The sequence below is a fragment of the Ascaphus truei genome, chromosome 1 (assembly GCF_040206685.1).
Source record: "Ascaphus truei isolate aAscTru1 chromosome 1, aAscTru1.hap1, whole genome shotgun sequence".
Classification (NCBI taxonomy): Eukaryota; Metazoa; Chordata; class Amphibia; order Anura; family Ascaphidae; genus Ascaphus; species Ascaphus truei.
Window position 1 is genome coordinate 311035628 of NC_134483.1, and position 18983 is coordinate 311054610.

General features: G+C 41.1%; 1 protein-coding gene across 11 annotated transcripts in view; it reads right to left on the reverse strand.

The window, feature by feature from the left end:
* PSD3 (pleckstrin and Sec7 domain containing 3) overlaps positions 1–18983 on the reverse strand; it is a 586117-nt gene that overhangs the window by 72961 nt on the left and 494173 nt on the right. For all 11 annotated transcript variants that reach the window (XM_075605135.1, XM_075605145.1, XM_075605197.1 and 8 more), the window contains one exon: positions 9612–9808. In XM_075605135.1, coding sequence (XP_075461250.1) covers positions 9612–9808 — 197 coding nt within the window. The remainder of the gene's footprint in view (positions 1–9611; positions 9809–18983) is intronic.

Consider the following 18983-nt stretch of genomic DNA (forward strand, 5'->3'; position numbering starts at 1 on the left):
ATCTCCACGTCCCCCCGACCCTCCAGTCCGTGGCCTTGGCGGAGTTCCTGAACATCCCGCAGACCTTAGCTAGCGGGACCGGCAGACGGAGAGGCCGGAGACCAGCGTGTGGTCGACCAAACGTACGGGAAGGCAGGCAAGCGGGCCCCCAGCTGGGGGGGGGGGCGCTCAAACATTCAGGAAGGGGAGAGGGGGAGTGGGGAGGATCCCATGCGGGGGAGCACCGGGGCCCCAGAAAGGGCCATCCATGCCTGTAAATACTTGCACTTTTGTCCTCTTAGTCTTGGTGTTTGGGAACCTCTGCCTTCCTCCACCAGGTCCCTGGTGATTAAGCATTGGCTAATATCATCTCTGCGCAGCTCCAACTTGTTCCAGCCTCTCTGGTGCACCTCCTACGAATACCTCAGCCTTTTCATGGAAAGTGAAGAATTTCTTTCCCCCTTCTGTGAAAAATCTTTAGTGTTGAGGGATATGTTAAAGCGAATTTTTTTTTGTGGTTTGTGGTTTTACTCTACCAAATTCTCTTCTCTTCTGTGAGACTGTAGCTGAAAAGTCTTGGAAAATCATAAGCCTCTTTCCATCCATTTGTAGTTGTTGGCTGTTTTTGAATGCTCTGATGATATTTGTTTTGTTATTAAAATTCAGATACCTGGCGATGATGGGTCTGGGCTCGGAGTTCTGATCCTCTCTAGTTTGCCCCAGTCTGAGCCCTTTCCACTCTGATATATTCTTCTTTCTTGGTCAATCCTAATTTGTCTGGCAGCCATTTTTGACAAAGTTCAACTCACTTTGTTTAATGGATTCTGGGACTCCAATGATGCGGATGTTATTTCTGCACAATCTATTTTCTAAATCGTCCATTTTCTCCCCTAAAATCTTGTTTTGTTTTTGCAGAATGTAGGAGGTGTGTGCAGAGGTACATTTAATGGAGACAATTAGGGTGAAATTATATCTTGGCTTTATTACGCCTGTTCCTTTAACAAGGAAAATTTTACAAAAACAAACAAAATAAAGGCCTACTCCACTAAACCTTTAATCCAGCCCTTTCTAACTGGGTGGGTAGCTAAGCTGGTTACCACCCTAAACACAACAGTCCAACAAGAAAGTCTCTTATCTGTTTCTGTTGTTGTAGCTGTAGGGGAAGGCCTCTCTGTTCTCCTGAGTCAGCATCATTGTGTGCTATGGCACTCTCTGTGTCCAGGTATAGGTTTTGTCCCCTTGTCTTGCTGTCAGCATACAGTCCTTTTGTGTGCATCAAGAAATCAGATTTTCCTCTGGTCAGCCAATTTGTGGGCTAAGGAAATCTCTGCAGTCCTCTCTCCTTATGTCAGCACAAATGTGAGCTAAGAAATCTCTCTCCTGTTTCTCATATCAGGCTTTTTCTAAGAGTTCTAATTAGCCATGTGGAGTCTGCAATTAACCAGCACACTGCTGGATTTAGAGGCAGTTTCTCTCAAACAGTGATAAGTCCCTGTTACACATATATTCTACCTTTTTGGTTAGGGAGTCCAGGCTATCCTCCACTGCACTCACCCTGTTTTTGGCTTCTTCCACCCTGTTTGCATGTAAGGTAAGATCTCCTCTGAGCTCTTTTATTGCTAGCTGTATTTTGTCTGAATTGATTTATAGCTGAGGCATCAATTCCTTTGCTACAGCCTTGGCTATAGTTTCATAGTTCAAACCTTGTTGGGAGAATGGAGGGTTGGAGGAGTCTTCCTCCAGCGGGTCGGCTCCCCTTCCATCGTGGCTGTCGGCCATTTTGTGGTTCTCCTTTTCCAGACCGCTGCTGTTTTGTGGCCATATTTCCACTGTTAGCCAGACAGCTCTCCTTAAACCGGAGCTCGTGACCTCACCTCTATAGTAGCGACATTTTTGGGCAAGTTTTTGCAGTTATTTTCCAGAGCCAGCGGAGCTACTTATGAGCGTGACTCACTGCCATGGCGCCATACCGAAGATCCGTTGCTGTGATTTTTACTACATTTTTTGACCCTCTTCTCTTAACCCTTCGCAATGCATTTCAGGCCCGACTGGCATTGAAAGGGTTAAAAGACTGGCGCAAAATGCAAATGCACAAAGGCAGGAGGACAAAGGAAGATAAACTTTTCTGGTCAGCACCGGGCTCATTGAAAAGTTACCCAGGGCCAACGACAGTCTTTACCTGGGCCCTGGGCTAAGGGAGGGATTGGGGAGATGGTGTTTAAGTGGGAAGGGGGAGGGATTGTGTTTAATGAGAGCAAGGGGCAGAACTGGCATTTGTTGAGCAGAGGGGGGGGCAGTAGCCCATCAGGGCTCATTCACTGCAAAAGGGGGAGCGCGGAAGATGATTCCTGAAGATAGAATTGGTGTGCAAAAATAAAACCTGTAAAACATATTGCATTAAAATTAAAGCAGGAACATGGCAGGTGGTTTTTATTCAGTGCACATAGTTATTTTGGACTGAGAAAGAGGAATACATGTAATGCAAACATAATTCATCCAAATAAAATTAAAGTGCTGAAGGGCATCAAAAACGAAGTGTGACTAAGCAGAAATGTCAAACGCAATTATGAGAAATAAACATAATGCACAAGTCATAAAATGAAAGAACCCAGCTTCATATTGGCTTTAAAATTGGGAAATTAATGGGAATTATAATCCATTTATGAAAGTGTTGAGTTTGACATTTTGAATTTACTGCCCATCTGAGATTAAAAGTGACAAAATGTTTTATTATTTGCATAAAACCACCCCCAAAAATTATAATGTACCTTTATACAAGTCTCTCTTGTACGGAACCTGCTCTCCCCTTTTTCTCCCCACCATCAAGATTCATAATCCCCCACCACCCAGTGTGCCAGAGTAGTAAGGGGAGGGGGGCCTGCCCATAGGGTCTCCATGTCTCCTGAGCCCCAAGATTTCTGTTGGCAGCCCTGCTTCCTGCGCATGCTGAAAAAAGCTGGCATTTAACTTGAAATGCTCCACTAGGTAAATTTAAAAAAGTATTTCCTCTCTGCTGCAATCAAGTGTTTTTCTTATAAATCAGAAAATGGGATTCTGCACTAAGGCCTGTAGTCCTTAAAATATTCATAAATGATTCAGAGAAAGGGGTGAATAGCAAAGTAGCAACATTTGCAGATGACACAAAGTTGTTCAAAATACTTAAGTCGAAATCCAAACAATGAAGAGTTTCAGTTAAAAGGCAAATTCCATTCAATGGTAGTCAATACAAAGAAATGCACATTGCGGGAAAAATCCAATAAACATATATACAGTGGCGACAAAAAGTTTGTGAACCCCAATGATAATTACGAAATTCCATCGGAATGTTGTGGCAGGACCTGAAGTGAGCTGTCCATGCAAGGAAGCCCTCAAATGTCACCGAATTGAAGCAGTTCTGTAAGGAGGAATGGGCCAAAATTCCTCAAAATCAATGTGAGAGATTGACCAGCAGTCACAGGAAACGCTTAGTTGAAGTCAATGCTGCTCAAGGGGGTGCAACCAGGTTGTTCTGACTCAAGCACACTGTGGCAAGTGGAAGAGGCAGGCAGTTTACTCACTCCCTGTAGATGCACAGTCATTCTTTCTTTGTGCTTTAATTATAAAAAGGAACAATAAAAAAAGGTGGGGACTGGGCAAATGGCAAAAGTGAGGGAGAGGTAAATTATTATAGATCTCAAAAGCGGGATAAATGCCAAATCAAAAAATATATTTAATACAAGTACGAGGTATATACTAGTTGTGTACCGAGTACCCGGAATTACCCGGTACCTGGCACATTTCCAGCTACCCGGACCCGTCAACTGAGAAGTGGGCTCGGCGCCGGGTAATGTCAGGGCAGCTGGAAATAATCTTATTACTTACCTTTCCGAAGACATCTAGGACCAGCAGCAGCAGTCCTGTGGTGGTGGCAGCATCGGAGGTGTCTTCAGCCGGCGGGGAGCTGCAGGAATCACTTCCACAGCACCGGAGCAGGTAAACAGCTGTTTGTCCAATAGGAACGCTCCGTCTCCTGCTCCGGTCACGTGGTTCCATTGCGGCGCACACAGGCACTGTTTACCTGCTCCGGTGCTGTGGAAGTGATTCCTGCAGCTCCCCCGCCGGCTGAAGACACCTCTGATGCTGCCACCGCCACAGGACTGCTGCTGCTGGTCCTAGATGTCACCGCCACCCTGCAGGTAAGTGCCAAACTGGGAAACCGGGTACCCGAATGGGTAGAAGCTTTCATTTTGGCCGGGTACCCGTTACCCGTTTTTTTTTATAAATGAGGACCCGGTCCAACACTAGTATATACATGGAGCAGTGCGACACAAGCAAAATGATATAGTACAAAAAACTCAAAACATAGGGACACCCAGGGATAGGGAGTGGGAAAACAAGAGTAGGTGGGGGAAAAACAGGGGATAATAAGGGGGGCCGCGTTTTGGGGAAAACCCCTTCCTCATACCCGTTCCCTCATGTCCCAGGAGGACATAAGGTACTTCCCTTACTCCAGTACCACCAAATATAGAGCAAAGCCCCTAAAGCACAGAACAACTGATAACCTTCTAAGCAATAAGTGCAGAGAAAATATAATCCAGCCTCTTGCAGCAGGAGAAGAGAGTGATAGACACAACGATTGCTGGCAGATGCCCTGTGGTTTGATTTTGAACTATTTTGCTCATTTACTAATGCTCTTTTGCTACTGCTGGATTATATTTTCTCTGCACTTATTGCTTAGAAGGTTATCAGTTGTTCTGTGCTTTAGGGGCTTTGCTCTATATGTCAAACTCGCTCTTGCCCCATTCTACCTCCATAACCCCTTGTTTCCTCATCTATTCTATTTAGTTGGTTATCTGTTTCATTCCCCTCCGCATTAACACTACACTTAAACACTGCACGGGTGTATGATAATGTCAGTGATGATACGTCCACAAATACTGGGTATCTATGCCTATGTGATCGTGCTGGAACACCAATTGAACTCGTTAATGTAACAAAGTGTATTACTTCACAAAATACATTGGTGCCACTCTACAGTAATTGCAACCATTGAGGGTCCCTTCCGACAGAAATCGCTACTCTAACGGCTTCCCGGCGATAATCTACTGGGATTCTCTGCACACTGTACTGCTCTCCTTCCAGTCAATGTCCGCTCTTTCTTAACGGGACACAGCCTGGCCCAGGGTCACTCTTGATCAAGCCTGAAGTCATCTAGGTTCATGCAGATTTGCTGTAGAAGGTTTGCTGTAGCAGCTATCCCCTTGTAGCTCCTGTCAGGGACTCCTAAAGGCCCCTCTGTTAGCCCACCTCTCCAGAGTCAAATCTCATTGGTTGAGGCCATCACAAATCACATTCTCCTGCCCTGGAAGTGGCTCCCTGCTGCAGCATAGCAACTCGGGAGTTGTAGTTTCCTATTGTAGCCAAGGGGCAGTGTATGCGTGTCAACTGCCTGCATTTACAAGGGGGTTAAAACCTTCCCCTGCTAAAGAAATTGATGTCCCCATCAATCTTGTAAGCAACATCTTCCTATTAACATTGTAATCTAACAAATGCCTCCTCTCTGTACACAATATCATAGGTACAGTGCAACCAACACACAAAGTTCTTAAAGACCGCAGCACTAGTGCACCATTGTCCCACACCTCTCTGATTCACCTATGTCTAGCGTCATCGTATCACCCACTTAGCCACACCATGGGGATTTCTATTGACACTCTAGGAGAATCATAGGTCAGTCTCATTGGTGGCCTGATCTTCCTTCTGGGGTGTGGCAAGTACAGCTTTTGTGCCAATGTTACCCCTGCCTTCTGTTTAGAGGGTGTATGGCATCTAGTCAGTTCGGGTTCGTCGTGCCCCACACTAATGGGTCGCTCACTTACTCAACTAAGTATATATATATATATATATATATATATATATATATATATACACACATATACACCTCTGAATTATCTACTGTGACAGAAAAGATACCTTGGAATCTTTTTTAACTAACTCATAAACAACATTAGGTCAATGTGCGGCAGGAGGCAAGAAGAGATCAACCTGAAAATGTTTACTAAAGTTTATCTCTTGCTTTTGAAGAACTGAACCATTTTGGGAGGTGTAGGAAAGACTTCACATAATATTATTTTGGTTAGTACCTGTAAAGATTATTTATAAAGTCTTTCAGGTGCAAATTTAGGGAAATACTGGTGCAAAATGTATATATATTTTTAATGCTCAATGTCTATTTTTTCAACATGAATAAATATAGTGCTATTTTTGCACCATTGTTTATGTGATTAACCTTGTATTTGGACTATGTATTAACTCACAGTGCGGTTGGAGGAGACCACAGATCAGCTCAGAGAGACACGCTCGTCCCGTTCTGTTTCAGGATTGCTGCTTTAAATCAGGGGTGCGCAAAACATTTTTTGGGGGGGAGGGGAGCGCTCCCTACAGAGGCCCAACGCTCTTCCCCAAAGCATTTAAATTAAATGCCTCTGTCTCCGGCGGCTTCTGACGACGCGTCGCCATGGCAGCATGGCATCAAATGTTGCCTCGGGGCACATGACGTTGGTTGCCATGACAACGCAACCGCACAACATAAAAAAATCGCTGGCGAACAGGTAAATGAGGGGGGCGGGGGGGTGGAGCGAACAGGGGGGGGGCACCCCTGCTTTAAATAACAGTATTTCTGCCGACATGGGTAAGCCTCTTTATTCTGCAAATAGGTCAGTGTGTAGTAATATTACATTTAAGTAGGGTTTACAGATAGCTTTATTCTACCTGACACAGTTACATTAAATGCACTTTATGTTCAAATGAAACTGCTTTATTTGACAGTTTCGAACAACTTCTACAGACAAAACGGAGTCTAATGATGCTGTATTAAACTATTGCTACAAACATGGCAAATCTCTATTAATTTCACACCTCTATCTGCATTCTCAAATCAACATTACTTGGGAATGACCCAGTTAGGAACTACAATCAGTATGTAGTAAAATAAGCCAACATTTATGGAAAAACTGCTTAACTTCATTATATTTTTCCACCCGTAAATGTACATTATGATGATAAAATCATGTGCATATACCAGTCAAAGTTAATTACAGGATCTAATGAACTGTGCTGGGAAAAAAAAACACATTTTCTACAGTATGTAGAGATCCATGAAGAGTCACTGACAGAGATGAAATTAAACCTTCAGTTTAGATGTATGTGCTAACCACTACATCACAAGGCCAGAGATGATTGCAATGCATACAGTAGACTCAGGAATCACTCACTGATCGTAATCTACAAGAATTCCTGCATGAATGTAAGTAAGCGTCCACAGTTAATTTCATTTTGTAGAGATGTCAGTTGAAAGTAGCTTTTTCGAAAAACGCGTTTTATTCTTGTTCGTGCTTCATTGCATTGTTGCGGGTGAATTATATGAATGTCAAAACGCAAAAATGCACAGGGGAACTTACACAGCTACGGTTACTAAGCTGCTAAATATAAAAGGAATGATTGCCAACTTATAAGGTCCAAAGCATTGGCTGTTCATCACATAAATCGAATAACATTTGTCACTGCAAAAACTTCGTTTTTTTTATCTTATTCCTATTGGGATTTTGACTTCTTTCTTCTCAAGACATGAGAAATATGTGGAAGATGTCTAAAAACTGCGTATCCGAGCAGTTCAACAAAAAAGGAGATGTCATTAATAAAATAATCCCTTTTTCTTTGCAAAAAATAAGTGGAAATGTATGTGTGCAACTAAAAAAATGTAGCGATCATCAGTACAGCGGAGTGCATGCCCTTTTCTGTGCAGTTATGCTACAAATACAGCACACAAAGGGTTAACTTGAGTTTTAAAATAACAACTTTTTTGTTTGTTACAAAAAGTGACCTGGTCTGTGTTTATTGGGGTAGTTAGGCTATAAAACAACAACCATGTTTACAGTGAGGTGACACATAGAATACAGACTCTATTAGGTCAGCCAGACACATCCTCAAAGGCTGATCGTAAAATGTTATGGACCATCCTTAAATCAGAGTCAGAGGGAATCAACTGTTCAATATTCTTTTCCTTACAGATTTACAAAATATAAGATACTTGGTTGATGATGTACCCCACAAGGATATTAAATAGATATTTCTGACGAGCAAGTTCAGCTGTTTAGGATGATATTAAACATGTCAAGGATATTTATATGCATACCTCAGATAACTGTTTACTCATACTAAAGGAGAACTTGCATGGGCAAAAATGGTATCTACACCTTCAGGAGAATCATGAGAACACATTCATGGGCTCAGCATTATTCTGGGGGTTGCGGGAATAATAGGGTGTTTCATATTTTTAGATTCATATTCTCTCCCACCCCATAAATGTCACAATAGATGGTGGGCTTATTCTGGTCACATTGCGAGGTCTGAGGATAAAAAACATGCATTTGGGATATCAAATTGGAATTCAACATAGAGGGGTGTTTTATGTCAATAAACACGTTGATTCTCTTATTTCAACCAAACCTTCTTTCAAGGATCTTATAGTGTTATGTGGTAATTTAGATTTTATGTTTTATATCATGTTAACAAGAGGTCGTGCTCAGAAGGGTGGCAGGCTGAGGGTAGAGATGGGTGAATGTGTCAAAATTCGAGCCGCAAATCCTTTGCTGTTTTCTAACAAAATTAGCATAGGGATATTCGCAGGCTGTGTAAACAGTTAAAAAATGTGGGTGAATTCTCCTGAAACAACATGTGTAGAGACATCTGTGCTCAAAAAACGAAACACCCAGGACACTTGAGAGATATGCTAATAGAAGTAATCACAAAATACTTTATATATCCTATTAGCATATATCCCAGGTATCTCAGGGGTGCTCTTTTTTGAGCACGTGTCTCCCCACGTGTTGTTTCAAGGTTGGTTTGAGAGGATACATAGAGTTCTTGGGACTAGTAAAATAGGAATACTAGTAGCTCTCTCTGATGTTTGGTGGTATTTCATACACATGAAAGTAGGCGAATGTCACTTTTTAAGCCCAAGTCACGAATATCCATGGCTGCGAACAAACGCTATATTCGCGGTGAATGTCAGTGAACTATTCGCCCATCTCTAGTTAAGGGGAAATGTGAGGAAGTACTTCTGCACGGAAAGAGTGATAAATTCATGCTATAGACAACCCCGGTTAATACAGTAATATAATTCAAACATGCTTGGGCCAGACATACAGTAAGGCTATCCTACATACAGAAGAAAGCTAAAGATCAAACAAGGTCTGCGATTTTACTGCATATGGGAAATTTGGCAGACTAGGTGGAAGTGATTCTCATCTGTCGTCAAATGATATGTTAACTTAAATGTTGCATCGTTAACTATAATGGAATGTAATCCATTGTCTCATAATTAATAAAGCCAGACTTCAATGCTAAGTTATACAGCACTTATAGGAAATTACAAATCCGGTGCCATTTTTTAACAGTCCCCGCAAAATATTATTTTATACCAGTATTTCCTTAAAAAAGAAAGTCACTGGAGGAGCTAGTGAGTATTTAATTATGAAAAGTAAAGGCAATTTGTAAAAAGAAGTAACTGGACCTGTTACTGGTGCTTTGGCCCCACAATAACAAAAAAGCTCAGTTGTGAGATATAAAAGAAAGTAATTAAAAATGCTTACTCTTCTTTCCATCCATATCTGCATGGATTTTGCGAGCAAGGAATCCAGCTTTGTAAACTGCAGCATTTGGGTCATGAGGAATATCCAGGAAAGGGTTGCTGCTACTACCAATCCGGCTAACACTCCTAGACTGGGTACCATTGGGTTTGTCGGCAGTGCTGTCTGAGGGGGATTTCTTCATTGCATCAACATCATCCCTAAGGAAAAATTAAGGAAAAATACTCAACTTTAAAGCTTAACAATAGAATTATTATTACTGATACAAGTTACTGTACAGTTTGCTTTATTTAAAGCAGCAATCCTGTCCATTTAAAAAAAAAAAAAAATCAGCATTTGAACATGGGGTTATCCTGATAAATAGCATTTTATTTGCCGCTGTACAACTTCATATGAATATTATTAACTTTATTTCATATAGCGCTCACAATTACAATATAGTGCATGATACTCAGCACATAGGAATTTTACAGACACAGTCCCTGCCCAGATGAGCGCACCAGTTTTTGGTGCCAGAGGTGACTTGCCCAAGGTCACAAGGAGCTGACACCGGGAAATCAAACTCAGTGTTATTGTTTACAGAGTGAGTTTCTTTAATCACAGAGCCACTCAATCTCCCTTGATTTTCAAAGATAGCCGCCATAGGGGCTTATTCACTAAACTCCAATAAGTGCCTTAACGATTGGTAAGGGCACTTTTCAAGTGATTTTGCATGTTCAGCTATTCATAAAGCTTCTATAACATGGCAAAATCACTTTACATGGCTTTTTACCAATCGTATAAAAGGCAAGGGATGAGTATTGGTAAACTGGTAAAGGTTTCCCGCATGAATACACAAACTTGGGACTTTAATCTTTGTGTCAGTCACATATGCTCATTCTGTGTGATGGGGTGTCACCCAAAAAAGATGGTTTTATTCTACGTTTGGCAGAATTCTAATGATGAGGCAAAAGAACAATATTATTAGTACCCAACCACATAACTGTGAAAGTAAATGCTCAAAACGTGAATCAATACTGTACAAAGACTTAAGTATTAAAAAAAATTTTTTTAAGGCTGTTCCATATGTTCGAAAGAGGAAAGCTACAACCCTTCTCTGATCTTCACTAACAATTTAACCTGGCCAATACTGAATTTTAACACTACTGTATTTCCAAATGTAAAATGTTATCTCTTCCTTTGGACTTCCATGGGGTTTGAGGGGGACACCCACTAAGGGGTTAAGGAAACCCTGCTCCACATCAAGAGGGCGTGTATATAAGGGTAATTTGGTCAAGAACCCAAGGAAGGGCAGGGTGGTGCTAGCAGGGAATAGAAATTGGGTAATATTAAGAAAGAAAAGATTCCCTTATAGCTGCACATTTGAGAAGACACCCTACAATGATAAAATGTACACTTTATTCAATATAGTAAAATAAATGGGTCCTGAAAAAACGGTGAGAAGGAACTAGTATAAAAAAAAAAATTAAAAGTGGAGGTAGGTTTGTGCTTAGAGTAGATGCTGATAATGTCTTATATACCACTCAGTAACATCTTAAATATTCAACTTTATTAGAGATTTACATTTGGTTCCATGTGGAAATAAACCTGGAGGACAAACACCTTAAGGTGGGGTAAAGCAAGCTATTAGTATGGTCTCATAGGTTCCTGTACCAGTGCCTAATTGATTACAGGGACACTGCACCACTCAAAATGTGAATAGATCAGAGGAGGATAAGTTACAGAGGTATCCCACCTAAGGTGAATATAACAATTTCACTGAGCTCACTATTGTTAATAAACTCTGTATAAGTATATCTTCCATGGGGTTTACTGTGTTCAAGCACACGTTTTGAACAAATATGTAAAGAATATTTCCAAAAAACGTATTAACCTAAATGTTACATAATCTCCAACTAGTGACAGTCAGATTCTAAAACATCATATCTTGAAGATGGAAACAGAGTTAAGTCTTGAATTACCAATAGATACAAGACACTCAATTTCTGTAGGGACATTGATGCTCTCCAATTGTACAAACATTACAGAAAAAGGTTATAAATCTTTGTTCAAGTGGTACCTGGTAACAGAGATTATATGAAATGTTTCCTGAGGTGTTCAACACCTGCTGGAGGGGATGTGGAGAAGTAGGTACTATGTTACATATTTGGTGGAAGTGTCCAATCATTTTTTAGACCCAGGCTCAAATATGTACAGCTATTTATTATATATTAAAAGTAAAAATTCCCCAAGACCCCTGTACAGCACTTTTTAAATAGGGATATTCCTGACATTACAAAGAATGGCAGATTATTACTTTCTCATATTCTTACTGTCACGGAAGACCAGTTCTATCACACCTGTGACATAGTCCAAAGATGTTAGGCATCTGACCCATTTTAGGTCAGAAAGTGCAGGAATAGTTAAAAATGATCCATTCCACAGCTTCACATTAACTCAGGCTGCTGGATGAAAAATCCAGACCACAGATTACAATGGGTCTACTTCTCCCTCACCTGCTCTCCTAATCACTAGCACAGGTATTTAGAGCAGAAATGTTTGCATTTCAGTCTCTCTCCTTAGAGCCTGGAGGCTGGGGGTATCGCTGCTCCCCTGCATCCAGTTTCGGGGTGGACGGCCCCTCCAAGTATCACAGTACCAGAGGATTTGCCTGGACACTTGGGACCGAGTTCCCACCACGAACAGATAAGACAAACAAATGTTTATTGCTGTTTCTAAAAGACTATGCTGTATCTAGTGACCCTAAATGAGAGGGCATTGTTTTAAGCTGGGGAACCAGGTTAGTTGGCCCAGCAGCAGTTAGAGGCTGATTCTGATGTGTAGTTAGATCCCTGAAAGGGATAGGATTTCTTTATATGATTTAGTTTCTTATTTCTTAAAAGTGACACTGTGTGAAATGCTATAACACTGATATGAGTAAACCGCTGAATGAAAATGTCTGAGTGCCTCTAACCTACACATGCTAAAGCCGCAGTCCCTTACTGGGATGAAAATAAACCAGGCAGAAGCCTGAATTAAGCAATATAATACTTTGCATGATCCTGTTTGTTGTATAATTAATCCTAGAAGACTGTGTCGGGAAGAACCCAGACAGACGTCAGTGCTACAAAAGAGTTTGTCACCCACCAGAGATCAATTCGCCAGACAGAAACACAGAGTTTATTAAATTAATTTATTGGAAAAAGAAATATCCACAACTATTTAGAGTAAATCAACACACACACTTACAACTTGGAAACTGGGGTTACCCTATAAAACTTAGTGCAGGGACCTCCCTAAAGAGATTTTACCTGTTCTTTCTTCCTGTAGTGTCGCCCTCTGCAACTTCTCCCAGTTACTTACTGCTTCTCCCAGTTACTTCCAGCTGCCTCTTCTAAGGCCTCGTTCAGGGTGCCAGAGGCAGGAGTTGGAGGGCGGGCGTTCGCGTGTGCGAGCGGCAGTCTGCTGGGCGATGTGTGCACATCATCCCCAGGAAAAAAGGTATCCAGCGCTCCACAGATTTCTAAATAAGTAAATTTATTGTGCCACACTACTTATTTAGAAAACCGTGGAGCGCTGGATCCCTTTTTTCCTGAGTGTACTTTGGATTTTGCCTGGCAGGTACTTCCTTGAACGAGCAGCACCGGTAAACTATATGTCTTATCTTATTTGTGGAGTGCAGCCTTAACCCTCTTTACATTGCACATCATCCCAGCAGACTTTTTCAAGAGTTGAGGAGGCGGGGAGGGGGCGGGGCTACAGACGTGAGGTTAGGGATCAGTGTTGCAGTCTTTAAATCATTCTCAAGAATGATTTCATTGGCTGCCGAAGTACCAGTGATGCTGCTGCAGCTTCAAAAAATGACTTGGGTTATTTATTGAAACTGTAGCCAGCGTCAACTCCATACTTCGGAGACAGGGCAGCTGCTACCCTGACAACACCAATTAACTTTAAATACATTGTGTCGGACGGCCGCACGCACGTCAGCACGCCCTCCCTCCGAAGCCAGCACCCTGAACGAGCCTAAAGAACTCTGGACTCACTGAACTGATTTGGCTAGGGGCCTCCTTCCCCCCACGTGTTTGCAATATCACCCAGCCCCTGATTGGTGGGTGAAAATGCAATAAACAACACATTTACATGCAAAGAATTACTTGCAAAGATTATTTTGCACCATTCCAGCTGAACATTAACCCCTGAAGTGCTGGAACCAGGCTTACAATACAGATATATATAATCAAAAATGAATAGACAATACCATTCTGTGGCTAACGAAATGCTTTTATTTGTGCGAGCTTTCGAGATACACTGATACACCACACTCAAATGAAGCTAAAGGACTTACTCGGCTAACACGGTACTGATACCTCTACATGTATATATATATATATGTATAGGAAACCAGGTGTCCCACCAAGGAGACAAAAAACAGCACTCAAGGTATATTGCAAAAGTGTATTTGAAAAAAAACAGGCACATATAAATCCAACGTTTCGGTCCTGTATAGGACCTTCCTCAGGACCGAAACATTGGATTTATATGTGCCTGCTTTTTTTCAAATACACTTTTGCAATATACCTTGAGAGCTGTTTTTTGTCTCCTTGGTGGGACACCTGGTTTCCTATTATTTTTGATGAACAAGCACCTATTTCTTTGGAGCCTTTGAAGTGCCTGCTGTTATCTTTATATATCTATATCTATATATACACACACAAACATAATACCGATGTACTGTGTTACCGTCACGTGACGTCATATGACCCCACAGCGTCATTTGACGCATCAGAGGTGAGGGGGGGGGCGCGAACGAGGAGGCAGCAGTTAAGGGGGGTGCAGGGAGTTTGCGCACCGCTGCTGTACAGCACTAATCAAGTAGCATTGCTTCAAAGCAAGAACAAGAAGGGATACTACATGAAAAACACACTAATATAGCCTACTTCATTTATGGCAGAATATTAGAGGTACTATGGGGGAGATTCACTGAGCTCTGATAAGTGGTATTAGAATTTAATGCCACGTACACTGCTATTCAAGACAATAGCTGAAAACGCAGGATCAAGTGCCAATACCACATATTGGAACATCGTGAATCCTGGACTATGAGTCCTTGACTGGAAGTAAGAGAGATAATGGGATAATGGGATTTGACTACTACTCATTCGAAATGTTGAGTAGAAACAACAAAGCGGATGCTTTGCTTTATTGTTCATTGTGCTGTATACACATGAGCCACTAAACGGACCATACACAACAATGACCCTACACAAGTACATTCTGAAAATATTCTACTTACACATTGTATTATGGCAGTAAACATTTGCTTGCTGCGTCATTTTCATTTGAACAAATTAAAGTCCAAAATGTAATTAGCATTTATTGTCTTACCCTGTCCAATATGAATGCCTATTGCTATTATTATTATTATTATACTCTTAAGAATGACTATTTGCCATTTTACTAAAAAAATATATCTTCTATTAGAAAATAAATGTTAACATTCTTTATAGTAATATTTGTTCTTATACAGTACATTCAGCTGAGTGTATGTACAGTAGGGTTGTACATAGAATTTTTGCAAACACAATATGTCTCTGTCCTATACAGTTTACCATCATATTTTGGTGCCTGTGGCACCGGGAAATAAAGTAACTTGCCCTAACAATGGGATTCAGACCAAGTTCACCCGCAATTTTCTTACCATTAAGCTAATCTTTTAACCCATATTCACGCACACTTTCTGTAGTTACTAAAATAATCACCTGTAGCAAACTATAATGTATGACCATGTATTGCCTAAAAATATAATTGTAATGCAGCTGAGAAATTATGTTCAACTAGTTATCCTAGTTATAAAAACCTAAGAATGTGTTTTAAGACATATTGAACTTATTATCTGGAACATTTTATGAAGAATATTTAAAACATCACATTCACATCAATGACCAACAAATTCCTCACTCTTTTTCCATCATGATGACTCCAGTAAACACTCTCAATGAAGGAGTTTCTGCTGTACTCCAGAAATTACTCGAATGTAGCTTAAATAAATTACAGTGTAGTGGATAAAAAAAAGTGACAAATCCCCCACCATTCAGCAAATTTTTTTTTTCACTGTGTGCTCATTTGTATATCATCATTTCCCAGAATCCCTAGCTGCAGTGGAAGCATTGTATGCTAGGAGATAATGGCGAAAAGCAGGGTTGCAGACCTGTCTATATAGATGTGAATGTGCTCACACGTGATATTTATATGCAGAAGAAAAATGGATGGATTAGGAGCCCTAAGAGATATGTGCCTGGCATTTCCATTATTTACTAGGGGTTCATAGTTAGTGGTGGGGATGTTAGAATAGGGATTAACTCATTAGTGGTATATCTGTGTAGTATGATGCACGTTCCACTACTTAATGATGGACTTTACTGTGCTGAGAGTGATAATCCGTGTCTTTGACATTTCCTGTACCCTTTTCCTACTCTTGTGTCTTTCTCACTTTATCCCTGACTTGTTTCGAGTCTTGGTCTTCACGGTTGCTTTGTTTGATCACTATGTGAGTTGCAGCTTGAAAGTCTTTATATACCTGAGGGAAATGATCTACAAGTTAAACCACTTTGATAACAGACAGGCTCAATCCATTTCACAAATGTTGTGACCTTTCAAACAATTCAATTGTACCGGAGATGATTTAGGGCTGCAGTAGCAAAGGAGTTGAATAATTGTGCAAATGAGATTAATCTATTTTTCTCTGTAAATCTAAATTCTTTATATTCTATATGCCAACAAAATGCGAAAAAATTGCAGGGGCATGAATACTTCTGCAAACAACTATATGTATTTTTCTGAATGAACTGGTCGTTAAATTAGCAAAAACATTGCACAGTAATAGTTATCCTAATGCCAAATATTAGCACTATTTTAACAACCTTTATTGCAAATTTTTCATACATGAGTAGATTCTAAAGAGTAAGTGTTTAGGTGGTAGACACTCACTTAAAGGAACCAGGAGAGAGGGGAAATCCTGCTCAGCCTCCAGAGCCAGACATATAGGTGCACTAGGAAGTACAGGCATACCCCGGTAATGGACACTCACTTTAAGTACACTCGCAAGTACTGTAAGGTCATATTTTCAATAGCACCATACCCCTGTGTCCGTACGCTCGCTTCACGAGTACGAACACTTATTCTGCCCTACAGACTGCCGTAGTAGTGACGCGCTGATTCCCCTCGCCCAATAGGCAAACGGCAGCTCACGCATGCGCCTGTCAGCACTTCCTGAACAGAAATACCGGCTCCCTACCTGTACCGAAGCATCGATAAGTGGAAAAAAGGTAGTGCTTCACTTTAGGTACATTTTCACTTTACATACATGCTCTGGTCCCATTGCGTACGTTAATGCGGGGTATGCCTGTATTAATAGACAAACAAAAAGATTTCTGAGCCAAACGTTTTTTCCGTAGGAGTAGATAATTGTGTGCACTCGAGAGTCTGAAAAGTATGCTGTCAATATATGAAGCTAAGGATTAGTACACTGGTAGAAAATCAGCTAGTGAGGGGTGCAGTGGTTGGAGTTGCACCCTCCACGCACACACACACAGGCGGTCGATTGTTCGCCAAAATCCGTCCCACAAACCACCGTCGAAAAAAACACTGGATTACGGTTCCCATATTAATCCGCGGCGGTGGGCGTCGGATAACCCTTTCCGACGTCGGATAATGTGTTCAGTGGAATGCATTATTCCGGTGTCAGATGAGACGTTTGATGGACAACGGACCGTTGTATAGTGAGGACCAACTGTACATATATATATTTATATATACATATACACACACACATATATATACACATATACGCACACATGTATACTTGCGCACCTATACAGTATGTGCGCACACACACAAATACATATAAAAGAAAGAACGATCTGCACCAGAGACAGAAAATAGTGTGGTTTGTTGTAAAAAATATAATAAAAGTGATTATGTGACCAGTAGAATAGCAAAGTGTAAATACAAATATATAATAGTGAATAAGACTTGGAATAATGCCAAGTGAGTAATACACAGTGAAACAGATAGAGTAAGAAGGAATTAAGTGATGTGTGTAAAGTGTAAGGATAATAACTTATATTGTATTGCCTATAGATGGGGCTACTTGTATACCAAATAGGTAAGAGGCACAAGGTCCCAGCAAACCCCAAAATTGCAACCAGTCCACAGAGAGAGATAGACAGATGGAAAGAGAGCGCACACTCTATGGCAAGGGACAGATGAACAATTTTATCACACAGTAATAATTGCTAGCAAAACAATCAAATGTTAAAATACATTAAACAAACATTTAGGGGAAGGGAGATGAAGGGGGGGGCAAGGGATAATAGTGGATTAAAAAGTCCAGATATAGTCCCCATACAGTAGGTGAGAAAGGTCTTCAATCCCCAAAAGTTCCGCAAAACTGTGTTTGAAGACAGCGTGGACAAGTGGAAATGTGAAGAATGCGCTGTGTTGATGGTGAAATATGCCAACGTCTACTCTACTCAGATCACCGACTAGCTTATGTAAGGAGAACATTTCGAAACATCAAGGAATCGTAAATTCACAGGGTAGCGAATAATGAAGGCAGATGAATAATGACCCTCGTGTCTGCCGTGTGAAGAATTGTGTGCCCGTTACAGCACAACAGCCTCTAATAGTGAAATAAATTTGTAATGATATATTGAAAAGTATGAGCAAAAGCCCAATGCATACTCTCAGATTAAAAGTCCTTTAGACATATCACATCAACTGGTGAATGTAGAAAGTTCAACCTTCAGTGTCAGTATTGGTAGTCCTGGGTGCTCCTGCATTCCTTCCAATCGATCCTCTGCCTCCCTGGTAAGAAACTCTGTCACAAGCCTGGTACTATATCTGTACCCCACGCTGGATCTGTCCGCTCACCTCTCCCTCCGATCGGTGCCTCCGTCAGTAGTAGGAAATAGAGCTTGATGATGATGTCAGTGCGGTGCGCCATAGTGATCAGATGGATCGATGTTTCAGAGTTACAAACAGACTTTCTCTTCAGAGCTCACAGTGTGAGAAAAAACAATATGTGTTTAAGAATAATTCTATTCCTTCCTCAGGGTGTAGTACTAGGCGGCAAAATAGGGTCATTTATATAGCGCTGTACCAATTAGCCCCTTCTGAGCTACTGACTAAACATTAAACCGCCAGTTAACAAATGTTTGCAATTCTCCTTCTCCCCCTCCCCCCAGCCAATATATTTATTATGCACCTATAAGAAAATATTGCAGCACTGCTATCTCCTCCCCCCCCCCTCCCACACACACTTACATACACCCTATGGGAGATTTGCCCTGCTACCGGTGTATGGTGATGTGCTTTACCTGTTGGTTCACAGGAGGG